The following is a 23,554-nucleotide window of genomic DNA, read 5'->3' as shown; positions in this document are numbered from 1 at the left end:
TTAGACTGCAGAAACATCCTTCCTTCTTTCCCCAAATTGGGCAGGAGGGGAGAGTTTTCAGAAGCTCAAGGATCTCCATGGCTCACTCCTGTTCACCTACACAACCTGTGTGATCTGTAGGACTTGTGTACACAGGACATGAATCCGTTGTCCACCCAATCCGACCCGTTGCTCCATCAGCTGGACGTCTCTGTTTGTGCTGTGGAAGACAGCCTAGTTTTATTGCTATGGTGATTCCTTGTTGCAAGAATGCTACCATCTCCTTTACTGTATTGAATAGAATAGGAATAGGAATAGGAATAGGAATAGGAATAGGAATAGGAATAGGAACAGGAACAGAATAGAATAGAACAGAACAAAATTAGAATAGATTTAGGAATGGAATGGAATAGGAATAGAATATAATAGATTTAGGAATGGATTGGAAAAGAAATAGGAATAGGAATAGGAATAGGAATAGAATAGAATAGAATAGAATAGAATAGAATAGAATAGAATAGAATAGAATAGAATAGAACAGAACAGAACAAAAATAGAATAGATTTAGGAATGGAATGGAATGGAATAGGAATAGGAATAGGAATAGGAATAGGAATAGGAATAGGAATAGAATAGATTTAGGAATGGATTGGAATAGAAATAGAAATAGAATTAGAATAGGTTTAAGAATGGAATGGAATAGGAATAGAATAGAATAGAATAGAATAGAATAGAATAGAATTAGAATTAGAATTAGAATTAGAATTAGAATTAGAATAGATTTAGGAATGGAATGGAATTAGAATATGTATAGTATAGAAATAGAAATAGAAATAGAAATAGAACAGAACAGAACAGAATAGAATAGAATAGAAAATATGGAATGGAATGGAATGGAATGGAATAGAATAGAATAGAATAGAATAGAATAGAATAGAAAATATGGAATGGAATAGAATAGAATAGAATAGAATAGAATAGAATAGAATAGAATAAACAGAGGTGGAAGGGACCTTGGAGGTCTTCTAGCCCAACCCCCTGCTCAGGCAGCAAACCCTACACCATTTCAGACAAACAGCTGTCCAATCTCTTCTTGAAAACCTCCACTGATGGAGCACCCACAACATCTGGAGGCAAGTTGTTCCACTGATTCATTGTTGTAACTGTCATGAAATTTCTCTTTAGTTCTAGGTTGCTTGGGTTACTTTCCATCTGTTGCTTCTTGTCCTGCCCTCAGGTGCTTTGGAGAAGAGGTTGACTCCCTCTTCTTTTGTAGCAATCCCTTGAGATCTAGTGAATAAACTCTGGATGAAGATATCCATCAAAAGCTTATCTCGACGCTTAGCAAGTTTCTCAACCGGTTGACTTAGGGGCAGGGCGTTGTTATGTTACACAGTCTGCTCTTTCGGAGGAAGAGCTGAGAGGTTACAAGAGTTTGTCTCTTCAGATTTGAACACAGGTACCCGTGTCCCAGTGGAGAAATCTAAATTTCTTTCCTACCGGTTCTGTGGGCGTGGCTCGGTGGGTGTGGCTCATTGGGGTGGGTGTGTCATGTGACTGGGTCATGTGGCAATGTCCTGCTGGAGCAGGGTTGGACTAGATGACCTCCAGGTCCCTTCCAGCCCTGGATTATCTCCTCTGAAGCTGTGTCTAGTGTGAGGTTTGTAGTTCTTCCTTTCTCTCCTTTTCTCTCCTTCCTTCCTTCCTTCCTTCCTTCCTTCCTTCTATCCTTCCTTCTTTCTTTCTTTCTTTCTTTCTTTCTTTCTTTCTTTCTTTCTTTCTTTCCATCCGTCTTTCCTTTCCTTTCCTTTCCTTTCCTTTCCTTTCCTTTCCTTTCCTTTCCTTTCCTTTCCTTTCCTTTCCTTTCCTTCCCTTCCCTTCCCTTCCCTTCCCTTCCCTTCCCTTCCCTTCCCTTCCCTTCCCTTCCCTTCCCTTCCCTTCCTTCCTTCCCTTCCTTCCCTTCCCTTCCCTTCCCTTCCCTTCCCTTCCCTTCCCTTCCCTTCCCTTCCCTCCCTTCCCTTCCCTTCCCTTCCCTTCCCTTCCCTTCCCTTCCCTTCCCTTCCCTTCCCTTCCCTTCCCTTTCCTTTCCTTCCCTTCCCTTTCCTTTCTTTCTCTCTCTCTCTCTCTCTCTTTCACACACACACACACAAACCCCCCACCCCTCCATTTTTTGCCTAGCGGCTTCTGCTTTTTTACCTTTTTAAAAAATGCTTTTAAAAGTGTTTTTTAAAAAAGCCTCTGACCATCAGGTGCCTCAGCTGGGATCATCAGAGCCTTGTTTTACCCCTTTAAAAACATTTTTTTTTTTACAACCTCTTCGGCCGAAGAGGTTGTTTAAAAAATTGCTTTTAAAAGTAAAAAAAAAAAAAGGCTCTGACGATCGCGTGGCTCAGCTGGGCACTCTATAAATTTTGACTCGGTCAATACTCTATTCAGAAAAAAATGTACTGTTTGTTTGTTTGTATGTTTGTTTTTAAAAAATGAAAATAAGAATAACAAAAAAAAAAGACAAAGGCAACGCAAAATATTTTCGAACACGGGACTTGTGTTCTAAATCGGGGGTCTCCAACCTTGGTCCCTTTAAGACTCGTGGACTTCAACTCCCAGAGTCCCTCAGCCAGCAAAGTTGAAGTCCACGAGTCTTAAAGGGACCAAGGTTGGAGACCCCTGTTCTAAATGGCTGGATAGCAGAGGTAGAAATTTAGGAGTGGGAAGAGTATTATTGTACAAAAATAAACTGATCCAGACAATACGCTGTTCGCTAAGCAGTTATGTATGTACGTAATGTGAAAATATATAAATGAACTGTTCTAAAAAAAAAGAGCTTTTTCCCCCTTTTACAGCAGGCCTTCTCCTGGAGTTTTCCTTGGGGAAGTTCAGGAGTTTCTTGTTGAACGGAAGCCTCCCAGTGGAAGCTGTTTTGAGGAACATCGCTCGCAACGTGACGCTCGTCCTCTTTCAGATCCACGCCCACCACCAGAATGTGACCGTCTCCTTTGGGAAGGTATTGCAAACCCCGTTTTCTAACGGCCAGGCAGACACGGAAAAGAAAATGGAAGTTGAAAAATCTTTTCGGTTTCTGGAAAGGCTCCAACATTTCTTTCGCTTCTTAGGAAACTTCTCCCAGCAACTCAGGAACTGGACCAGACAGAGGTTTAGTTTTGGTGCTTCGGCCTGGACAGACGGTGTGCACGTGGTATTTGCGAGCGGTGGATTCGAATCAGGTGCAAAGCACAGCGGTTTCTTTGCCCTACACCGAAAAAGGTAAGATAAGATTCTTGGTCGGCAGATAAGATTCAGTGTTCTGACCCAGCTCTCCAAACACGACAAACCCTCTGAAATGAACCCAAAGATTCCTTTTATTAGTAGTTCCAGCAGCCCTGGTGTTCTGTCCTCCTCCACCTCCATCCGAATGATGGCTTAATTAGCCAGCACTATCAGCTCTGGCGGCAAAAGAGCCAGCGTCTGCCAAGAGCCCTCGTTATCTTCCACGAGGCTGGTGAGTCACAAATGTCAGCTCTAGTCAATCAGTGGATTTGCCTTTTACGAAGAGATACACCAGCTCTTGCTGCCTTTTATATCCTGTGGGGTGTGGCTCCATGACTCAGCACTTCCTAGGCCTGCCCCACCCTTGCTTCTGTTGTTCCCTCCTCTCCTGCCTACGAAACCTAGGGTCCAACCAAGCCTGATTGCCATCAGCTGGGTCTGAAGGCATGGCCTGGGTGGGGGAAGAGTCAGGGGATGGAGGCCTCGTTATCTTTTCCACCTGGCCTGCTTCTGGCTCCTGGAGCTGAGCCAGGGAAGCTGGTGCTCCCGAGGTAAGTCCTGACGGCCCTTCCCCCTCACTGTCCAAGTCACTTGCTGGCAGCAGGGCCGGCTCCAGGTCACTTCCGGGCATGGGGCCAGGTTCGGGGGCTGGAGTCACAACACCTGGTGAAAAGTTTATCTCGCAGGGTAACACGACCGGCTGGCCATCCATCCAGAAGTTGAATAGTTGTCTGCCGCACCTGTTCATCTCCGCCCCCTGAGCTAGGGTGGGGCTTCGCTAGCAGCAGTGGCTCTTCGGTCCGAAGGACTGGCTCATAGATTTCCACTGCTCTCCTCTCCTCTGCCTTCTGCGCATCAGGCACTGGACCCAACTGTTTCTCCTCTTCCCCATCAGCCACCTCCAGACCTGGGGGCTGTTGACTCTCCATCTGAGGGCTGACGGACGGCCCAGGCTCTGCCTCCGTCTCTCTCTCTCTCTGACAGCTCCATTCCCTCTTCCCCCTCGGAGCTCTCAGGTTGCCTTGATGCTGACCCTGACTCCCACGCCTCCTCCTCCTCCTCCTCTTCCTCTGGTTCGGCTGCTTCTGCTGGAGGGGATGGCAGCTGACAGGCCACAACACTCAGACTAAATGAAATATTGCTTCAGCCATCATTATGGTATCAGGTGTTTAGACGACCGGTGTATGGGCCAAGATTCAACTTCAGAATGCTTGTGGCCATCATAATACAGTGGTTCTGTCTGTCTGTCTGTCTATTTATGTCAGATTATCTGCCATCTTTCTTTCTCTCTATCTCTACCTACTGTTATATCTGTCTATATCTGTCAGTCTCCTATCATCTCTGTCTATATTTATTAATCTATCCACCCACTATTTCTTTCTATCTATCTATCTATCTATCTATCTATCTATCTATCTATCTATCTATCTATCTATCTATCTATCTATCTATCTATCTCTACCTCTCTCTCTACCTCCCTCCCCCTCTCTATCTTATCTATCTATCTATCTATCTATCCATCCATCTACCTCCCTCCCCCTCTCTATTTTATCTTATCTTATCTTATCTTATCTTATCTTATCTTATCTTATCTTATCTTATCTTATCTTATCTTATCTTATCTTATCTTATCTTCTTATCTTATCTCTCTCTCTCTCCCTCCCCCTCTCTATCTTTCCTATCTATCTATCTATCTATCTATCTATCTATCTATCTATCTATCTATCTATCTATCTATCTATCTTCCCCTCTCCTCCTTCCCTCCTCCCCTCTATCTTATCTATCTATCTATCCATCCATCCATCTACCTCCTCCCCTCTCTATCTTATCTTATCTTATCTTATCTTATCTTATCTTATCTTATCTTCTTATCTTATCTCTCTCTCTCTCCTCCCTATCTTTCCTATCTATCTATCTTATCTATCTATCTATCCATCCATCTACCTCCCTCCCCTCTCTATCTTATCTTATCTTATCTTATCTTATCTTATCTTATCTTATCTTATCTTCTTATCTTATCTCTCTCTCTCTCCCTCCCCCTCTCTATCTTTCCTATCTATCTATCTATCTATCTATCTATCTATCTATCTATCTATCTATCTATCTATCTATCTATCTATCTATCTATCTATCTATCTTCCCCTCTCCTCCTTCCCCCTCCCTATCTCTATCTATCTTATCTTATCTATCTATCTATCTATCTATCTATCTATCTATCTATCTATCTATCTATCTATCTATCTATCTATCTTTACCTCTCTCTTTCTCCCTCCCCCTCTCTATCTTATCTATCTATCTATCTATCTATCTATCTATCTATCTATCTATCTATCTATCTATCCATCTACCTCCCTCCCTCCCTCCCTCCCTCCTCCTCTCTATCTTATCTTATCTTATCTTATCTTATCTTATCTTATCTTATCTTATCTTATCTTATCTTATCTTATCTTATCTTATCTTATCATCTTATCTTATCTTATCTTATCATCTTATCTTATCTCTCTCTCTCTCCCTCCCCCTCTCTATATTTTCTATCTTTCTATCATCTATTTCTCTCTCTCTCTCTCTCTCTCTCTCTCCATCCCACATTTTTCCTATCTCTCTCTCTCCCTCCCCCTCTCTATCTTATCTATCTATCTATCTATCTATCTATCTATCTATCTATCTATCTATCCATCTACCTACCTACGTCTCTCCCTCCCTCCCTCCCTCTCTATCTTTCCTATCTATTCTACCTACCTACCTACCTACCTATCTCCTTCTACCTCCCCATCATACACTATCTATCTAGCGGTCTGTCTATCAATCTATTCTATCTATCACAATTGAGCCCAAAATGTCTGTTGTTAGGGAATGTTGCCCTATTTTATGACCTTTCTTGCTACAGTTGTTAAATGAATCGCCATACTTGTTAAGCTAGTAACACAGCTGTTAAGCGGATCTGGCTTCCCCATTGACTTTGCTTGTCAGAAGGTCACGAAAGGGGATCACGTGACCCCAGGAGGCTGCCCCGGTCATAAGTACGAGTCAGTTGCCAAGTATTTGAATTTTGATCATGTGACCATGGGGGATGCTGCAATGGTCGTAAATGTGAAAAATTGTCACGTCACTTTTTTCAGTGATGTTGTAACTTTGAACGGTCAGTAAATGAATTACTGCGAGTGAAAGACTACCTATAATATATCTGTCCAACTCACAGCTGTGAACATCTGTATCCACAGCTGTATATTATGTTCTGCCTGGGCTGAATGCAATTCAGTTGCAAGCCATCTTATTATCAAAAGCAGCGGGCAAAATATTGTTTCATTTTCAAGATCTGTCTTATCCTTTCATTCCTTGACTTTTCTTTTCTTTTCTTTTTTCTCTTTTCTTTTCTTTTCTTTTCTTTTCTTATTTTCTTTTATTTATTTTCTTATTTATTTATTTATTTTATTATTTATTTATTTATTTATTTTATTTATTTATTTATTTTATTTATTTATTTATTTATTTATTTTATTTATTTATTTATTTTATTTATTTATTTATTTTATTATTTTATTTATTTATTTATTTATTTTATTTATTTATTTATTTATTTATTTTTATTTTATTATTTATTTTATTTTATTATTGTATTGTATTTTATTTTATTTTATTTTATTCTGCCTAGATCCAATACCTGGAGGATGCAACTTGGAATTTGACTTGGAAATGGACCCCAACCTGTATCTAGACTATAACCTGGCTGAGACCCACATTATATTTGCTCCAGCAAATCTGGGGTATGCGAGGTAGGTTGAAGCTGACTGTTGTTCTTAGGTGAAAGAAACAGACTTCAGAGGGAGATTGTGGATGATGGTTGAGGTGCATCTTAAGACCCTGGTAGCTTTTTATAGCTGTGAAGCAAGGAAAGTTAACGAAAAGCTGATTGTTTTGACACAGCTCCCCAAACACGACAAACCCTCTGTAGTGAAATCAACGATTCCTTTATTAGCAACGCCAGCAGCCCCGGCAAAAACTTTCTCTCTCGACGCGGGCTAATAAGTCCGTCTGTCCGGAAGATGAATAGTTGTCTGCCACATCTATTCATCTCCGCCTCCTGCCTTTTATCCCCAGAGATAGGGTGGGGCTTCGCTAGCAGCGGTGGCTCTTCCGTCCCAAGGACCGGCTCATAGATTTCCACTGTTCTCCTCTCCTCTGCCTTCTGCACATTTGCATGTCAGGCACTGGACCCAACTGTTCCTCCTCTTCCTCATCAGCCACCTCCAGACCTGGGGGCTGTTGACTTTCCATCTGAGGGTTGACGGACAGCCCAGGCTCCGCCTCCGTCTCTCTCTCTCTGCCAGCTCCATTCCCTCTTCCCCCTCGGAGCCCTCAGGTTGCCTGGATGCTGACCTTGACTCCCACGCCTCCTCCTCCTCCTCTGATTTGGCTGCCGGAGGGGCCGGCGGCCGAGAGGCCACAACACTGTTCCCCTGTGGGGAAACCCTTGTCTTTTCTGTAAGGTTTTCTGGTGCTACGATTGTTCCTTGATCAAATACCGGTACTCCTCAACTTGTGACCACAACTGAACCCCGAATTTCTGTTGCTAAGAGAGACATTGGTTAAGTGAGTTTTGTCCCATTTGACTGTAAAACCTGGAACGCTGAAGGAGCAACATTGGAGATGTGTCTGAGTTAGATAGCTACAGAGGTCTGTTTAGATCAGGGGTCAGCAACCTGCAGCTCTGGAGCCGCATGTGGCTCTTTCACCCCTCTGCTGCGGCTCCCTGTCATTCAAAATATGCGTCACAACCGACAATGTGTGACACCCGCCAGCACGCAATTTATTGAGCTTTTCAACCCCCAGGAGGCCAACCATGGATAAATCCAAGAAAAGGAAAGTTTCAGAAGAAAACAGAACATTTAATTCAACTACAGAGGCTAGTTTTGTTGCCGCTCAAGAGATAGTCAGGCACCGGAAGCGTTTTGTGGCTCCCGGTGTTTTCTTTTCTGTGGGAAACGGGTCCAAATGGCTCTTTGAGTGTTTAAGGTTGCAGACCCCTGGTTTAAATAAATATTTATTGATTGAAGGAAGGATAAAATAGAAGATAGTTTTCAGAAATAATTCATGGTTGTTGTCCCCACCACCACCAAGAAATTGTCAAAGTGAAATTGGCCAAATGTGATTATTTTATAGTAGTTTTACACCGGAATAAACTACCTAAAAGAAGAGTTTATTTCTCTTGGTTGCAAAGAACCTTAATGGCGGTGACAAGAGTTCCTGGCTTTTGAACCCCTTCTAGGAATATTTTTATTTATTATTAAGCTCAGATGCCCCTTCATTTCTGGAGAACAGGCAGTTTGAAATATTAAGATTAAAAGCAAAAATCGATTAACGCAGTTATAATAACCAATCTGGTCGGCCACTGTTGGTGGCAGCGAGATCTTATTTATTCCTAAATACCATTCGACTGAGCTCTGATTTTACGATTCTTCAAAAATGTAAGGAAACAGAATCTAGATATCTTGGCAGTAAGCTATCTCAAAAGGGTGAGGCAATCATCGAGAAGACTTACGTCTGGGGCATATATATATATATCTATAGAAAGGGATAGATATATATCCTTTAAATATTTACATAGATGTTCACAGAGTCCAAAGTTAAAAGATGTTTAAAAATGAATTTGCACTTTAGCCGAGATTGGGTGGCTGTTCCTCAGATGAGATCTTCCGTATTAACAGAATAACGGAGTTGGAAGGGACCTTGGAGGTCTTCTAGTCCAACCCCCTGCTCAAGCAGGAAACTCTGTACTATTCCAGACAAATGGTTGTCCAGTCTCTTCTTAAAAGCCTCCAGCGTGGAGCACCCGCAACGTCTGGTGGCAAGCTGTTCCACTGGTTAATTATTGTCACTGCCAGGAAATTTCTCCTTAGTTCCAGGTTGCTTCTCTCCTTGATTAGTTTCCACCTGTTGCTTCTTGTTCTGCCTTCAGGTGCTTTGAGAAAATTGACACTCTCTTCTTTGGAGCAAGCCCTGAGATATTGGAACACTGCTATCATGTTACACCTAGTCTTTCTTTCCCCTAATCATCTTTGTTGCTCTTCTCAGCACTCCTTCTTCAACTATTAAAAGTTTTGACACCATTAAACAAGAAAGAGTCATTATTTCCCCAGTTAATCTTACTACGCTCATAGCATCAACACGGAACTTAATTACACAAGGCGCAGCAGCAACTTACAAGTCAATTATCCAAGGTGTAAACCTGTGGTTTTCCAACTGTGGCTGAATTAGGCTTTTCAGCACTTTTGGAGCTTAGGTTTGCCCTTGAAGTTGCTGCGCTTGTATTACCACATGATTAAAATTGTCCCTCAAATTGAGGTAGCACATGATAACTCATGAACATGTATATCCATGTAATCTTTTGCAGTGGTTCAGAAGTGGTTTGTCATTGTCTTTTTCTACCTTTTTCCACCTGTTGCTTCTTGTTCTGCCTTCAGGTGCTTTGAGAAAATTGACACTCTCTTCTTTGGGGCAAGCCCTGAGATATTGGAACACTGCTATCATGTTACACCTAGTCTTTCTTTCCCCTAATCATCTTTGTTGCTCTTCTCAGCACTCCTTCTTCAACTATTAAAAGTTTTGACACCATTAAACAAGAAAGAGTCATTATTTCCCCAGTTAATCTTACTACGCTCATAGCATCAACACGGAACTTAATTACACAAGGCGCAGCAGCAACTTACAAGTCAATTATCCAAGGTGTAAACCTGTGGTTTTCCAACTGTGGCTGAATTAGGCTTTTCAGCACTTTTGGAGCTTAGGTTTGCCCTTGAAGTTGCTGCGCTTGTATTACCACATGATTAAAATTGTCCCTCAAATTGAGGTAGCACATGATAACTCATGAACATGTATATCCATGTAATCTTTTGCAGTGGTTCAGAAGTGGTTTGTCATTGTCTTTTTCTACCTTTTTCCACCTGTTGCTTCTTGTTCTGCCTTCAGGTGCTTTGAGAAAATTGACACTCTCTTCTTTGGGGCAAGCCCTGAGATATTGGAACACTGCTATCATGTTACACCTAGTCTTTCTTTCCCCTAATCATCTTTGTTGCTCTTCTCAGCACTCCTTCTTCAACTATTAAAAGTTTTGACACCATTAAACAAGAAAGAGTCATTATTTCCCCAGTTAATCTTACTACGCTCATAGCATCAACACGGAACTTAATTACACAAGGCGCAGCAGCAACTTACAAGTCAATTATCCAAGGTGTAAACCTGTGGTTTTCCAACTGTGGCTGAATTAGGCTTTTCAGCACTTTTGGCGCTTAGGTTTGCCCTTGAAGTTGCTGCGCTTGTATTACCACATGATTAAAATTGTCCCTCAAATTGAGGTAGCACATGATAACTCATGAACATGTATATCCATGTAATCTTTTGCAGTGGTTCAGAAGTGGTTTGTCATTGTCTTTTTCTACCATTTTTTTTACTACTGTGTTTTCCTGAAAATAAGACCCTGTCTTATATTTTTTTGAACCCCGAAATAAGCGCTTGGCCTTATAGGGCCGCGGTGTGGCTCAGGCTGTAAGAAGCCTGTTATTAAAACACAGCTGCCTGCAATTACTGCAGGTTCTAGTCCCACCAGGTCCAAAATTGACTCAGCCTTCCATCCTTTATAAGGTAGGTAAAATGAGGACCCAGATTGTTGGGGGGGCAATAAGTTGACTTTGTAAATATACAAATAGAATGAGACTATTGCCTTACATACTGTAAGCCGCCCTGAGTCCTCGGAGAAGGGCGGGATATAAATGTAAATAAATAAATAAATAAATAAATAAATTTTCGGGGAGGTCTTATTATTTTGGGGCGCATGGAGCAAGATGGGGATCCTTTTGCCATCTTATCTGATTTCCAGCTCTGTCTCCCTAACCCTAACCAGAGGAAATGGCGGGGACCTGCTGCACATGCAGTTAAATATTTTTGGTGAGGGCTTATTTTCGGTGAGGGGCTTATTTTAGCGCATGCACTCCAAAGCCCGATTGGGCTTATTATCAGGGGATGTCTTATTTTCGTGGAAACACGGTATCTAGTCCACACCACTGGTGTTTTTTCATTGTCTCTCGTCCAAGTTCTAACTGTTGTGACCCAGACCCAAGTAGATGGTAATAAACTTAGTCCGTGGAAAAACGAACTTTATTCGAACAGCTGGGAATTATTTCATTCCCAGCGTCGTTCAACTCAAAGTAAAACAAATGCCTCCCAACACAAATTCTTTTTCTCCACTCCTCTGAATACAACAAAATACCTTATGCCACCAGACTTGAAATCCTGGGTTCAGAAAATTTAGAACTATGCTGCCTTCGACATGACTTGAGTTTAACTCATAGAATCATCTATTGCAATGTCCTTCCTGTCAAAGACTACTTCAGCTTTAATGGCAACAAGACACGAGCACACAATAGATTTAAGCTTAATGTTAACTGCTCCAATCTTGATTGCAGAAAATATGACTTCAGTAACAGAGTTGTTAATGCCTGGAATGCACTACCAGACTCTGTGGTCTCTTCCCAAAATCCCCAAAGTTTTAACCAAAAACTCTCTACTATTGACCTCACCCCATTCCTAAGAGGTCTGTAAGGGGCGTGCGCAAGAGCACAAAAGTGCCTACCGTTCCTGTCCCATTGTTTCCTTTCATTGTATCCAATTAATTTAGTTATAACATACTCATACTCATATATGCTTATATATTGTATAGTTATTTCATTATACTGTGTGACAAAATAAATAAATAAATAAATTAATTAATTAATTAATTAATTAATTTACTCAGTTATCTAACAATCTTAGTCCAATTAGGCAAACTGCCAAAGGCCCTTCCTGGCAAATGTCCAGAAGCCACAAAAACAAAGACATACACGAAGCAGAAAACGGAGCAGAAGACGCAGCTACAACGTTGTTTTCCGGCAAAGCTCAAACGCCATTGCTGGTCTGTTTTAAGCCTTCTGGGAGGGGCCAATCATCTCTTGGCCCTGCTCCCGAGTCGTCCTCTCTGCTTGAGCTGCTCTTGCCTTCTGGCAGCTCTTCTCATGCGTGCATCAGGAACAGGCTCCTCCTGTTCCTCTGCCTCACTACTATCAGTCTCTGGAGGCTCTGGAGTCCGTACCTCACTCCCCGATGGCCCTGGCCCCACCTCAGCCTCATCGCTGTCCGACTCCGTTGCCAGCTCTGTAAGCTTCTGACGGACCACAACACTAACCAGGCTTGACTCTGCTGAGTATTTTGAGGTCAAGGAAAGCGATCTAGTTGCCATCACCTGCTGAAATGCTCTTGAGGCCCTTAAGTTTCTCTCTCGATTTGAAATTGTTCTTTTAAGTGACTGGGTTTGGGGGAACATGAGTTTAAATATTCTGGAGGCTTGGCATGAGGATGTGGCTCTCCATCCAAACCATCTCCGATTTCCTTCTTATGGTTCAGAGGGGCAAACCCACCATCCTGTGATTCGGGAACCGGTCTGGATTCCAGGTGGAGACTCTCTTATGATGTCTACCAGTATTTTTTGCCCGAGAATGATTTGTCGGAAGCCACGTTTATGAGTCATATGAAGAGAATGTCAGAAGTTCAGAGCATCCAGGCTCATGGATCTAAAGTAAGTCACGCTGGTTTTTATGGCGGAGGAGGGTTGGAAACTTTGTTGATTTGAGATTTTTTCCCCCCAGTGGGAATCTTTAGATCTGTAGATCATTAGACATACCGATAGATCTATCTATCTATCTATCTATCTATCTGTCTGTCTGTCTGTCTGTCTGTCTGTCTGTCTGTCTGTCTATCTATCTATCTATCTATCTATCTATCTATCATCTACCATATCTATCTACCATATCTGTCTGTCTGTCTATCTTCCCAGCTACCTACTATCCACTCATTATCTACGATAGGTAGGTAGGTAGATGATAGATAGAAATCTATCTGTTTAGCTGTCTATCTCTATCTATCTATCTCTATCATTTACCATATCTATCTACCGTATCTATCTGTCGTGTCTGTCTGTCTGTCTCTGCCTACCTACCAACCTACCTACCTACTATCCACTCATTATCTACAGTAGGTAGGTAGGTAAATAGATGATAGAGAACTATCTATTTAGCTGTCTGTCTATCTACCTACCTACCTACCTACCTACCTACCTACCTACCTACCTACCTACTATCCACTCATTATCTATGATAGGTAGGTAGGTAGATAGATAATCTATTTAGGTTTCTTTATCTATCTATCTATCTATCTATCTATCTATCTATCTATCTATCTATCTATCATCTATCTATCTAATCTACCTACCTATCTACCTACCACTCATTATCTATGATAGGTAGGTACCTTGTTTCCCCAAAAATATTTTTTTTGAAGGAACCCCAAAATAAAAAGATTAAAGGAAAAATAGATTTAATTTAAATTTAATTCTAATTTTTATTTTTTTAATGTCCTCCCAGATGATGACCTTAACCAGCCAAGACAGAACTGATCTATACTTCTCGGCACTTCCTGGGCAAGGCGTGATCTACAATGTCATCGTGAGAGATCCTAAGTGGAACACTTCAGCTGCATACGTGCCCGTTCACACTTACGCCTGCAGCCTCTCTGCCTTGGTGAATAACTGCTACACCTTTAGTAAGTCAGCGGAGCATTGTATGGTTGTTTAGAGGCATCCGGGGGGGGAGGCATGAAAATATCAAAATGGCAGCTACTGCTATGAAGTGAAAAAATCCCTCCTTTTTTACATGTTTTTTGATGGATGTTTAAAATGGGGAGGGTCTTCAATAATGTGTAGAGACGGATGCCCTAATTAAATCATGAGCCTCAAGCCAAACTTCAGAAGAAATCCAGTTATTTATTAGGAGCTTCATACTGATAGTTCCCAAGTGAAGCCATCTCTGATCCTACGTAATTTATGCCCCAATTATGTCCCTGTTTCCCTGCCCCCATTCCGCCAGGGTGTGTCATCAATAACATTCGCCACCCAGAGCATTTTTGAGGGTTGTAGAAGTCACTCCCCTCCAGCTGCTGTAGGTAACCCTGGGATACAGCCTTGAGAGAGATAAGCATGGACTTTGCGAGTTGACATAGGGCTGTTGCAATGCCAAAATATGGTTGAGGATCTCCTGTATCCTCCGTAATTTAACATCCGTCTTTGTATTTCGAGAGTAGAGCTGAGGAGAAAGGAAGCATCAGAGGAATAAATCAGAGGAATTATCAAGAGGATGTTAAAAGTGGGGCTGAATGAGTTTTATTAAACTTTCTTAGCATATCAGGAAGATATCCTTGAAGTTAATAATAGCTAGCAAGTATGGCGGATGGTAGAGCTAAATTAGGGATAATTTTTAGGCATTACGAAATATATTGGTTTATGGTTTAAAAAAATCAAGATCGAAACCATGATGATGTAATAGAAGCTCAGTATATTAAAAAAAACAGCCAGAGTTGGTTTAAAAGTATATTAAAAAAAACCCAACCAACATTTTGACCGTGTTGGATTTAATAACGTGGGGTCATTGGTTTCTCCAAATGGATTTGATAACCCTAGAATAAACAACTTAATCCAGGAGTGGCTATTTTAAGACCTGTGTGGACTTCAACTCCCAGAATTCCCCAGCCAGCCATCCTGGCTGGGGAATTCTGGAAGTCGAAGTCCGCAAGTCTTATAATGGCCAAGGCTGGACACCCATGGCTTGAGCGAATCCTATAGCCCACCCTTATTTACTTTGGAGGGCCTTCCTCTCTTAGCTGGTGAAGGGAAGCCGTGTCTGTTGACGAGAGGACGCGATTATAAACCAGAGCCTAATCCTCATTCTCTTTTCTGCTTGTAGGAAGGTTGTCTACCAAAATATTTTTCACCAATTTGGCTTTTCTCGGCCTCTTTATCTGCTTCCTCGGACACAGATTCTGGAAAACAGGTACTGTTAGGAGGGGTGCTTTTTTTAATGGAAGAGGATTAAGAAATATATGTTGGAGCCCCAGTTCCATGCACCTTGGCCAGGATTGTCAGTCTATCCCAGGGGTCGGCAACCTTGAACACTCAAAGAGCTATTTGGACCCAGAAAAGAAAATACCAGGAGCCACAAAATCCTTCCCGTGCCTGACTATTTCTTGAGTGGCCACAAAACTAGCATATGTAGTTCTTCTGAAACTTTTCTTGGATTTATCCATGGTTGGCCTACTGGGGGTTGAAAAGCTCAATAAATTGCATGCCGGTGGGTGTCGCACATTGGCGGTTGTGAAGCATATTTTCAGTGACAGGGAGCTGCAGCAGAGGGGTGAAAGAGCCACATGCGGCTCCAGAGCCACCGGTGACTGACTCCTGGTCTATCCAGTTAGATGGACATAAAGATTACAAGACGCCAGTGTGTTGTGGCTCCCGCCCCCGAACCTGGCCCCATGCCCAAAAGTGCCTTGGAGCCGGGCCTGCTGCCAGAAGGTGACTTGGACAGTGAGGGGGAAAGGCCATCAAGACTTACTTCGGAAGCACTGGCCTCCCTGGATCAGCTCCAGGAGCCAGAAGCTGGCCAAGCGAAAGAGATAACGAGGCCTCCTTCTCCTGACTCTTCCCCCCCCCAGGCCACGCCTGCAGACCCAGCTGACAGCAATCAGGCTTGGCTCAATCCCAGGTTTCGTAGACAGGAGAGAAGGGAACAACAGAAGCAGGGGAGGGGCAAGCCTAGGAAGTGCTGAGTCATGGAGCCACACCCCACAGGATATAAAAGGCAGCAAGAGCTGGTGTGTTTCTTTGTATCAGGCAAATCCACGGATTGACTAGAGCTGAAGGTTGTGACTCACCAGCGCCTTGGCAGCCAACGAGGGCTCTTGGCAGACGCTGGCTCTTTTGCTGCCAGAGCTGATAAGAGCCGGCTAATTAAGCCATCGTTCGGATGGAGGCGAGGAGGACATAACACAGTGCTACTACTCCTTGTGCATTGTGAACTTGTGTGGGCCTTACTATCTGTAGAGTGAGCCATTCTCAAGATATATCCCTAGGCACTGTCCATTTTTGGCACTTCTGTTTTCCAAGATCGTCTTCTCCTTATCTTGCAAAAAAAAGTTGTGGTGGACATTTGCTACCACTCACTGTGTGGGTTTATTTGTTTAATCGTCCTTTTCATCTCCTGTTCAGCTCTGGGCAGTATACAACTAAGAACCAATACAGTATATATCTGTAAAAAGATATAGATATAAAAATTCAGAAGAGCAAACTAAAAGGTTAAGATTTTGGAGGAAAAGCTGAGCAAAGCTGAGAGATGCAACTGATGTGAAGAGAGAGAGCGAAAAAGCAAATGGTTTTTTTTTTTGAGAAGTGAAAGGAAAGGAGCTTTTTAAAAGGTTGAAGGTTTAAAAGGTTGAAGCCTTTATATAGCTTAGCAACAGATATATTGGGCTCAATTGCTATCGTTATGTGGAAGACTACCTGTATCTGTATATATTTTAACATTCTGGGTGGTGGTGGAAAAAGTCTGTTTTAATTTTTTGTTTTTAAATTTTACTTTTCCCCCTTAGGCTTATTCTTTAGCGGATTTATCTTCACGGCTTTCGTTTTCTTCATCGTCATTACTAAAACATTGGCTCTCAGCTATGACGGTGAGTTGAAATTCTGTATATGGTTGTATTTGCGCCCTGCTAAAAGCTGTCAGCAGTGTTGGAAGAGAGACTGATGTTTCGTGAGCGAGGGTGGACTTGAACCAGATTCATCCCGGTTCTGACGTGACCCTTCTGTTGTGATCTGCCAGCAGCCTGCGGAGCTGGCAACGGAGTCGGACAGCAATGAGGCTGAGGTGAGGCCAGGGCCATCGGGGAGTGAGGTGCGGACTCCAGAGCCTCCAGAGCCTGATAGTAGTGAGGCAGAGGAACAGGAGGAGCCTGTTCCTAATGCGCGCATGAGAAGAGCTGCCAGAAGCAAGAGCAGCTCAAGCAGAGAGGACGACTAGGGAGTAAGGCCAAGAGATGATTGGCCCCGCACATAAAGCTTAAAACAGACCAGCAATGGCGTTTGGGCTTTGCTGGAAAACAACGTTGGTAGCTTTGTCTTCTTGCATTTATTTTGTATCGGTATCTTCTGAATGTTTGCCAAGAAAGGCCTTTGGCAGTTTGCCTAATTGGACCAAGGTTTGCAATAGGACTGAAGAATTTGTGTTGGGAGGAATTTGTTTTAATTTAGTTGGACTACGCTGGGAATGAAGTCATTCTCAGCTGTTCAAATAAAGTTTGTTTTTTCACTGACTGAGTTTCCAATACCTACTTGGGCCTGGGTCACAACAACTTCTCATTCCTTCAGCCAAGTTAAGCAACCGCTGATACGAGAGAACGAGGAGAGGCTGGGAAACCCACAGAAGGAAAAAATCGATATAAACGATCAAGAAGTAGTTTAGTACGTAAAGAAAGCTGGGAAGAAACGTTTTGGATTGGTCAAGTCTGCCTTAGTGAATTTGTTGGTCGATGAGCGTGGGAAATGCCCTTTTCGAGATTTACTGAAAAATTAGCTCTTAAAGGTTATAAAATACGACGTCCCAGAGTCCCTACAATCACTCATAGATAGTGTCAAAGATTAATTAAAGCTTAATTAATAATTAAAGCTTTGCAATTCTCATCAGTGGTTAAGGCACTTGCTTTGATGAATAGGAATGTGAAATTTTAGAGGGGGGGGGGAAGTTGGATGGATGTTTAATAAATGATAAATTTACACACTCTTCAACATTTCAAAGCGGAAATTTCAAAAAGGGACATGGTGGCTCAGTGGCTAAGACACTGAGCTTGTCGATCAGTTCAGAGGTTCGAATCCCTAGTGCTGCCGCATAACGGGTTGAGCTCCCGTTCCTTGTCCCAGCTTCTGCCAACCTAGCAGTTCGAAAGCAGGTAAAAAATGCAAGTAGAAAAAATAGGGACCACCTTTGGTGGGAAGGTAACAGCTGTCCGTGCACCTTTGGCGTTGAGTCATGCCGGCCACATGACCATGGAGACGTCTTCGGACAGCGCTGGCTCTTCGGCTTTGAAACGGAGATGAGCACCGCCCCCTAGAGTCGGGAACAACTAGCACGTATGTGTGAGGGCAGGGGTGGGTTCTACTTACTTTTACTACCGGTTCGCAACGGGACCACACGCGCTTCTGTGCATGTATATTCCATCCTCCATGTGACTTAGACCCAGTGAAACTCCAATAGGACTAGGGTAGATCTGGTTCCCTTGTAGTGAAAATGAGCCAATACCTTAAAAAGTAAATAGTGAGTAATCTTGCAAAGATGAGGTACGGTGGAAAACTTATTTTTTTAACTGCTGTAATCTTTACTCTTCTCTTGCTTCATCCACCCCCTGCTTTCTCTAGTCAATCTTGGTCTTACTGCAACAGCTGGCATTATTGGAGCTCTCCTCCTAGTAGGATGTTGGTGGCGATTTGGCCTTGTCATCCCATGTATGCTAATTGTAGGAGTAGTGCTGGGCTCCCTTGTATCGTCTTCATTTTTCTTCACTCCTGTAGGTAAGTGGTAGAAACCCTTCTCTGGAACCCACACTCTGTCAAAGACCTTGGAGTACTCATCTCAAACAATTTGTGTGCTGGAGCTCACTGTAATGTAACAGCATTGCCAAAAAAGCATTAAGAGTTGTCAACCTAATTTTGCGTAGCTTCTTCTCCGGTAATATTGAACTGCAAACTAGGGCATACAAGACCTTTGCTAGACCAATTCTCGAATACAGCTTGTCTGCCTGGAATCCGCACTGCATATCGGACATTAATACAACTGAGTGAGTCCAGAGGTATTTCACGAGAAGAGTCCTCCACTCTTCTGCTCAGAATCTCTTATGCCACCAGGCTTGAAATTTTGGGCTTGGACAATTTAGGATTACACCACCTTCGGTCTGACCCTAAGTGTAGTACACAAAATTATCTGCTACAACGTCCTACCTGTCAATGACTACTTCAGCTTCAACCGCAACAATACACAACCAGACAATAGATTACAAACTTATGGTAAACCGCACCAAACTTGATGGCAGAAAATATGACTTCAGTAACAGAGTTGTTAATGCCTGGAATGCACTATCTGACTCTGTGGTTTCTTCCCCAAACCCCCAAAACTTTAACCTTAGTCTGTCTACTGTGGACTTCATCCCATTCCTAAGAGGTCTGTAAGGGGCGTGCATAAGCGCACCAGCGTGCCTTCCATCCCTGTCCTACTGTCTCCCTTTTATTCGTACCCATTTCCTGTGTTCATATCCATGTTTATACCCACTGTAATTTGAACATCCGAGAAGAATAATAATAGAAAATGCTTGTAGTTCGGGTTTTCAACTTTGGCAGTGGTTTGCTCCCTGAGCTTGGCATTTAGTTCCCGAACATTTTGTTACCAGGCTAGGTAACATCATCAGCGGGACTTTCGGTATTTGACAATTTGGCAGTTATGAACAGAGAGGCTAGGTTACAAATTTTTATTTCATTTTTTTCGTTCCAGGAGACTATAGAATTTTTCAAGACGATGCCGTTTTCTGGGTCACCTTTTGTTGCGTTGCCTTGGTGATCCCAGTCATTTTTGTCTGCTGCCCCAGAGTTGTAAGTACTACTTGCAGTTGAACATGAATTTCGATTTTCCTGGGCTGGAAGGTGAAGGAGATGCGATGACTGAATTACCTTTAGCAAACTTTGGCCTTGTGTTTTTACAACACTGGCTCTTAACTGCTCATAAAAAGGCCATCGGTTTTACATTTTTGGGTGTTGTCATAAAAGAGGACCTGACCTGGGGCGCTCACATTGCAGCCCTGGTCAAAAGGGCCCAGCAGAGATTATACGACCTGAGGCTTTGCAGGAAACAACAACTGAATGGAAAATTGCTAGTGGCCTTCTACCGCTGCACCATAGAGATTATTTTAACTTACTACACCTGTGTATAGTTTGCCAATTGCACAGTGGCAGATAGGACAGCGTTCCAGAGGGTCAACGTCATTGCCCAGAGGGTCATTGGTTGCCCTCTCCCCTCCTTGGCAGAGCTTGATAGCTCCCGCTGCCTTAAGAAAGTTCAAAATATTCTTAAGGATCCATCTCATCCTGGGCACTCTTTTTTTGAACTATTACCATCTGGAAGACGGTACAGGACAATAAAAACAAGGACAAATAGGTGGAAAAAGAGCTTCTATCCCAGGGCAGTAACTATATCGAATTCTAGTGTATACTGCAGTGATGGTGAACGTTTTCAGCACCGAGTGCTCAAACTAAAATGCATGTGCGCACGTGCCAGAGAACCGGAAATCCAAAGACCAGCTGGCCAGTGCACATGCGCGTGCCAGCCACCTGGTCTTCAGGTTTCTGGTGCGCCAGCTGATCTTGATGTGTGGCGGAACACCGGAAACCCAAAGACCAGGTGGCCGGGGCGTTCATGCACACTGGCCAGCTGGTCTTTGGGTTTTCAGCACTCCGGCGTGCGCAAAGACCACCTGGCCGGTGCTCATGCGCACATTGGAAACCCAAAGACCAAGTGACCGGCGCACACATGCGTGCACCCCAGCTGGTCTTTGGGTTTCTGGCACTCCAGCGCACACGAAGACCAACTAGCTGGCGCGCATGTGTGCGCCGGAAGCCAGAAAAGCAGCTGGTGACGGCACACGTACCCACAGAGGCCTCTGTATGCTACTTCTGGCACGCGTGCCATAGGTTCGCCATCAGAGATATAGTGCAATATTAATGCAATATTGGGTTTTCAGTTCAACTGTATAGAATGTGAAGGATGTGTGTTTGTGTTTTATTTTTATAGTTACAATGTACACTGAAGATGACATTTAATTTCATTGTACGAGGTGCAGTGACAATAAAGTAAACTAAATGCTAAATAAAATCATCAAGGAGGACTATACCCAAGACTGATACTGGACTATGGTTATGTCCCCAATGGGAAAAAAAATGGAAAAAAAATATATCTGAGATATATAAGACTCCCACCAAATGATCTGCTTTTTCTAGTTGTATAGGCAAACATGCAGTGGTGAAATCCCCCAGGTTCTATCCGGCTTGCCGAACCGGTAGCACCGACGGGTTGTCATTACATCCTGCTTTTTTAACCATCTGTGCATGCGCAGAAGGTTCTGCCCGTGCACAGAAGAGATGTTCCCGTGCGTAGCGGGCGCACGCTCCCGCGTGCTCCTCTTCCCGAACTGGTAGCGCAAGTAAGTGGATCTCATCGCTTCAAACATGTTTTGCTGAAATAAACTTCCATGTGCAAAATCCAGCTTGATTATATTTTCCACTAATCTCTTTCTAAGCCCCAATAGTCTGATGTCCATCTGAGTATGTAAGTTGAAGGACCATTAAAAAATAATTTGAAAACCCATTTAGTCGAAAAATTGGTTAATTTTGCCTCTGCTGAATCGAATTTCTCAGCAGAACAAATCTCCACGTGAAATCTGGCACTAGTATATACTTTGGATGGCTTTCCTCCATAGAGCACTGTCAGATAAGACAGAGACCAGTCTTAAAGGCATTTGTGTTCTTTCTCTTAGCTCAACATCTTGACGTGTGCGGTTGTCGGCTCCTACACCATAGTGTTGGCCACAGCATGTTACATCTACACCAGCCTCTCTTACATCGGCATTGATCTACTCCGGAGGATTCTGAATGAAGACTTCAGGAGAACTTACACCAGTGTGCCCTTCCAACCTAACGGTAAGCGTTGAGATGAGCGAAGTTGGGTGCCTGGTAGGTCAAACTCTGGTGGGTCTCTGGTGGCTCAGCAGACTAAGTCTGTCTGTTATTAACACAGCTGCTTGCAATTACTGCAAGTTCAAGTCCCACCAGGCCCAAGGTTGACTCAGCCTTCTGTCCTTTATAAGGTAGGTAAAATGAGGACCCAGATTGTTGGGGGCAATAAAAGTTGACTTTGTATGTAATATACAAATGGATGAAGACTATTGCTTGACATAGTGTAAGCTGCCCTGAGTCTTCGGAGAAGGGCGGGATATAAATTCAAATAAAAAACAACAACTCACCAGTGAGGGTATCTGGAGCAAGCTTGTGACATCTCTTTCTCTAAAAGCATTTTCAAGACCATGAAGCAGGGGTGAAATGCTACCGGTTCACACCGGTTTGGGAGAACCGGTAGTGATAAAAACTACCGGTTCGGGTGAACCTGTAGTAAAAAAAAAAGCTATTGTCCGAAGTGGTATTTCCGACGATCAGCTGTTTATATTTGCTAGAAAGCAGGAAATCTAAATCACGTGGCACACCTGTTCCACTCTTGCTGTTCTACTTAACTTGTTAAGCCCTCATTTTGCACACGAAGCTTGTTTGGTGCACATTGTGCATGTAGCGTGCTTTTGGCGCATACCGCACGTGCGCAGGTAGCAAACCGGTGGCAATCCGTGGAAGATTTCACCACTGCCATGAAGAACTAGTGGAAGTTGAGGGGAAATCATGGAATCAGTGAAGATGGACTTAGCTTGAATGGGTTTGAAGTTTATGGAGATTCTTGGTCATCTAGGTCATGGTTGTCTCAAAGGTGCAACTGGACTTTGTTTTTTTTTTCTTTGAAGACGTTTCACTTCTCTGTTGTGGCTCCCATCCCCGAATCTGGCCCCATGCCCGAAAGTGCCTTGGAGCTGGGCCTGCTGCCAGAAAGTGACTTGGACAGTGAGGGAGAAGGGCCATCAGGACTTACCTCGGAAGCACCGGCCTCCCTGGACCAGCTCCAGGAGCCAGAAGCAGGCCAAGCGAAAGAGATAACGAGGCCTCCTTCTCCTGACTCTTCCCCCCCCCAGGCCACGCCTGCAGACCCAGCGGACAGCAATCAGGCTTGGCTCAATCCCAGGTTTCGTAGGCAGGAGAGAAGGGAATGACAGAAACAGGGGAGGGGCAGTCATGGAGCCACACCCCACAGGATATAAAAGGCAGCAAGAGCTGGTGTGTCTCTTTGTATTAGGCAAATCCACGGATTGACTAGAGCTAAAGGTTGTAACTCACCAGCATCTTGGCAGCTATCGAGGGCTCTTGGCAGACGCCGGCTTTTTTGCCCCAGAGCTGATAAGAGCTGGCTAATTAAGCCATTGTTCGGACGGAGGCGAGGAGGACACAACATTCTCACCCAAGAACTGAAGAAGCTTCTTGGATGAGAAGTGAAACGTCTTCATGAAAAACCAGAAAGTCCAGCTGCCTCTTGAAAAAGCATCTTTGGGACAACCATGACCTGGATAGCGGAGAATCTCCATAGACACTCCATGGTGCACCATCCACAAAGCAAGATGGCTGGATCCATGGTGAAGCGCCCATTGCAATTGGGCTCCGTGCCTCCAATTCAGCACTTAGCTAATGCATTTCCAAAGGCCACCCAGC

At 43.4% G+C, this 23,554-nt stretch overlaps 1 protein-coding gene across 2 annotated transcripts in view; it reads left to right on the top strand.

Moving 5' to 3' along the window:
* The window catches only part of TM7SF3 (transmembrane 7 superfamily member 3), a 33,479-nt gene that overhangs the window by 6,201 nt on the left and 3,724 nt on the right, over nucleotides 1-23,554 (top strand). Inside the window, exons 2-11 of one of the 2 annotated variants that reach the window (XM_058189793.1) lie at nucleotides 2,826-2,983; nucleotides 3,093-3,243; nucleotides 6,899-7,019; nucleotides 12,679-12,850; nucleotides 13,695-13,872; nucleotides 15,069-15,155; nucleotides 16,750-16,830; nucleotides 18,569-18,721; nucleotides 19,695-19,792; nucleotides 21,730-21,892. In XM_058189793.1, the coding sequence (XP_058045776.1) occupies nucleotides 2,826-2,983; nucleotides 3,093-3,243; nucleotides 6,899-7,019; nucleotides 12,679-12,850; nucleotides 13,695-13,872; nucleotides 15,069-15,155; nucleotides 16,750-16,830; nucleotides 18,569-18,721; nucleotides 19,695-19,792; nucleotides 21,730-21,892 (1,362 nt within the window). Of the gene's footprint in view, nucleotides 1-2,822; nucleotides 2,984-3,092; nucleotides 3,244-6,898; nucleotides 7,020-12,678; nucleotides 12,851-13,694; nucleotides 13,873-15,068; nucleotides 15,156-16,749; nucleotides 16,831-18,568; nucleotides 18,722-19,694; nucleotides 19,793-21,729; nucleotides 21,893-23,554 lie in introns of both variants that reach the window. The other variant, XM_058189792.1, reaches the window with a different exon arrangement.

Source organism: Ahaetulla prasina, chromosome 7 (genome assembly GCF_028640845.1).
Source record: "Ahaetulla prasina isolate Xishuangbanna chromosome 7, ASM2864084v1, whole genome shotgun sequence".
NCBI classification, from domain to species: domain Eukaryota; kingdom Metazoa; phylum Chordata; class Lepidosauria; order Squamata; family Colubridae; genus Ahaetulla; species Ahaetulla prasina.
This window is presented reverse-complemented; position numbering and strand designations above follow the sequence as displayed.